The sequence below is a fragment of the Cyprinodon variegatus genome, unplaced genomic scaffold (assembly GCF_000732505.1).
Source record: "Cyprinodon variegatus isolate N-32 unplaced genomic scaffold, C_variegatus-1.0 Scaffold109, whole genome shotgun sequence".
Taxonomy (NCBI): domain Eukaryota; kingdom Metazoa; phylum Chordata; class Actinopteri; order Cyprinodontiformes; family Cyprinodontidae; genus Cyprinodon; species Cyprinodon variegatus.
This window is the reverse complement of record NW_015150562.1, coordinates 1,121,881-1,123,735: the sequence shown is the minus strand read 5'-3', so window position 1 is coordinate 1,123,735 and position 1,855 is coordinate 1,121,881. Positions and strand designations below refer to the sequence as shown.

Here is a 1,855-nt window from a genome sequence, read left to right as displayed (position 1 = left end):
CACAACTGTAGAAGCATGTTTTTACTAAACTGGACAGTGGATGAGAGACTGTAAAGAAAGACATTTTGACTTTAACAAATGAGCTTTAAAGCACTATAAAACTGTAGTTAACCATTTCTTTGATACCTAAAGCTTCGTTCACTTTGTGATTTTGTTTTGTACATCCTAGATTTAATAGGTTTTAGTTTTAACCCCCATTTCACCTTTGAACAAATAAATTCATACCCTGGTACTTAGATAAAAGGGTACACTTTTAACTTTATTGCATGATTTTTATTTATGAAATGCTGAAGATAAGTATTAGAAAAACCTAAAATCCTATGCATTGTTTGATGATGATATAATTTATTTTATTTTAGTTGTTATCCCTGCTTTGCTAGATGACTTCTTTTGAAATAAAACAAATTATTACCCCCTGCTCAAACAAAAAATATCAAAAAACAAAACAATAAGCAAAATGACTACAAACGTTATCAGTTTGAACATTGAATATCTTGTCATTATAGTGCATTCAATTCCATAAAGGTTTGGAAAGGAAGTCCAAGTATTTTACTCTTGCTTTATTTATTTTTTACACCAGATCTCTGTATCGCCAGAATTGGGGTTGTATTTGTTCAGGAGCTGCTGTAAATAATATTATTTTTTGTTCCTAATTTAAAGAAGAAAAAACATTTCCCCACATTTGAGGTTTTTGGTGAGTTTTTTTCAAAAGATAAGGAGACTAAAAAAATATTCTGACCTATCAGCGCATAGTTCTGGTCCTGTAATGTTAGATTACCTGAGGGGTCTGGTTCACATTTGACAAGAAAAAGTATTTTAGCCCCAAACTGTTTATTGTTATTTACTACTCTGATTGAATAACAGCAAGATGTTTAGAGGTATTAACTGATAAGCAGGGAGTCAATGCGTGAATTTATGATCCGTGTTCCAAGTGTTGGTCACTCTGGAAGCAGCATCTTGAATAACTACAGCTTTCTGAAATAGGTTTACAGACACCAGTAACGACACTGTTGCTCTAATCTGATTTACCGAAAAATAAATGTATACATCAGGTTTATTTTTGCTCCTTATCTATTATGAACCATTTTATTTTGACAACAATTTTGAAATGATTGTAAGCTGATTAACTAACTGAGGTTCCTTAAATATAGATCTCAGTTTGAAATTTTCTGAGGTTTTTCACATGCTCTTTGGATTTTAACCCCATTCAATCTAAGTTTAAACAATGACTTAAGAGCTGAATGAAATATTGAAATATGTATAATTTCAAAGCTTTGAGACCTGAATGCGCAAATCAGATATGTTCAATTGCTTTTTTTAAACTTTCTATCAAAACAACACATTAACAAGACATTAAAGTAGACAACACAATGCTCTAAGGTAGTTTCTTGTTAAGTTCCTTTGAAAAAACAAAACAAAACTCTACTTTGATTTAGTGTACAGTTTCACTTTCACTCACTCTTTAGTTGAGGTTAAAACATATCTTAATAGAGAATCAATAGAAAAGAGATTGTTTATGGTCAGTAAAACATCTTAGCTTTTTCTAAAGACATTATTTGATCATAGTTCTACTTACAAAGTTTTATGCACTTTTCCCTGTGTTTCATTTAATTAAGAATAATCACCAGCAAAGTTCTTAAGTCGGTTTCATAAAGGTCATATGTTTTCCTTTCAATGTATTCGAATATACTTTATGTATTTTTCTGATGACCTTTACAACTGTTAATAATTCTAAGGGGTAACTAAAAATAAAATCTTTTCAATAGGAAATGTTAAACAAAGTGAATAGACTTACCTTCGCATGAGTCAAAATTTCTTATCACACAATAGCTCAACGCTGAGCATCAGATGCAGG

General features: G+C 30.8%; 1 protein-coding gene across 1 annotated transcript in view; it reads right to left on the bottom strand.

The window, feature by feature from the left end:
• The window catches only part of LOC107084771 (perforin-1-like), a 10,204-nt gene extending 8,349 nt beyond the window's left edge, over nucleotides 1-1,855 (bottom strand). Inside the window, exon 1 of the mRNA XM_015374770.1 lies at nucleotides 1,796-1,855. Within this exon, the coding sequence (XP_015230256.1) occupies nucleotides 1,796-1,803 (8 nt within the window). The 5' untranslated portion in view covers nucleotides 1,804-1,855. The remainder of the gene's footprint in view (nucleotides 1-1,795) is intronic.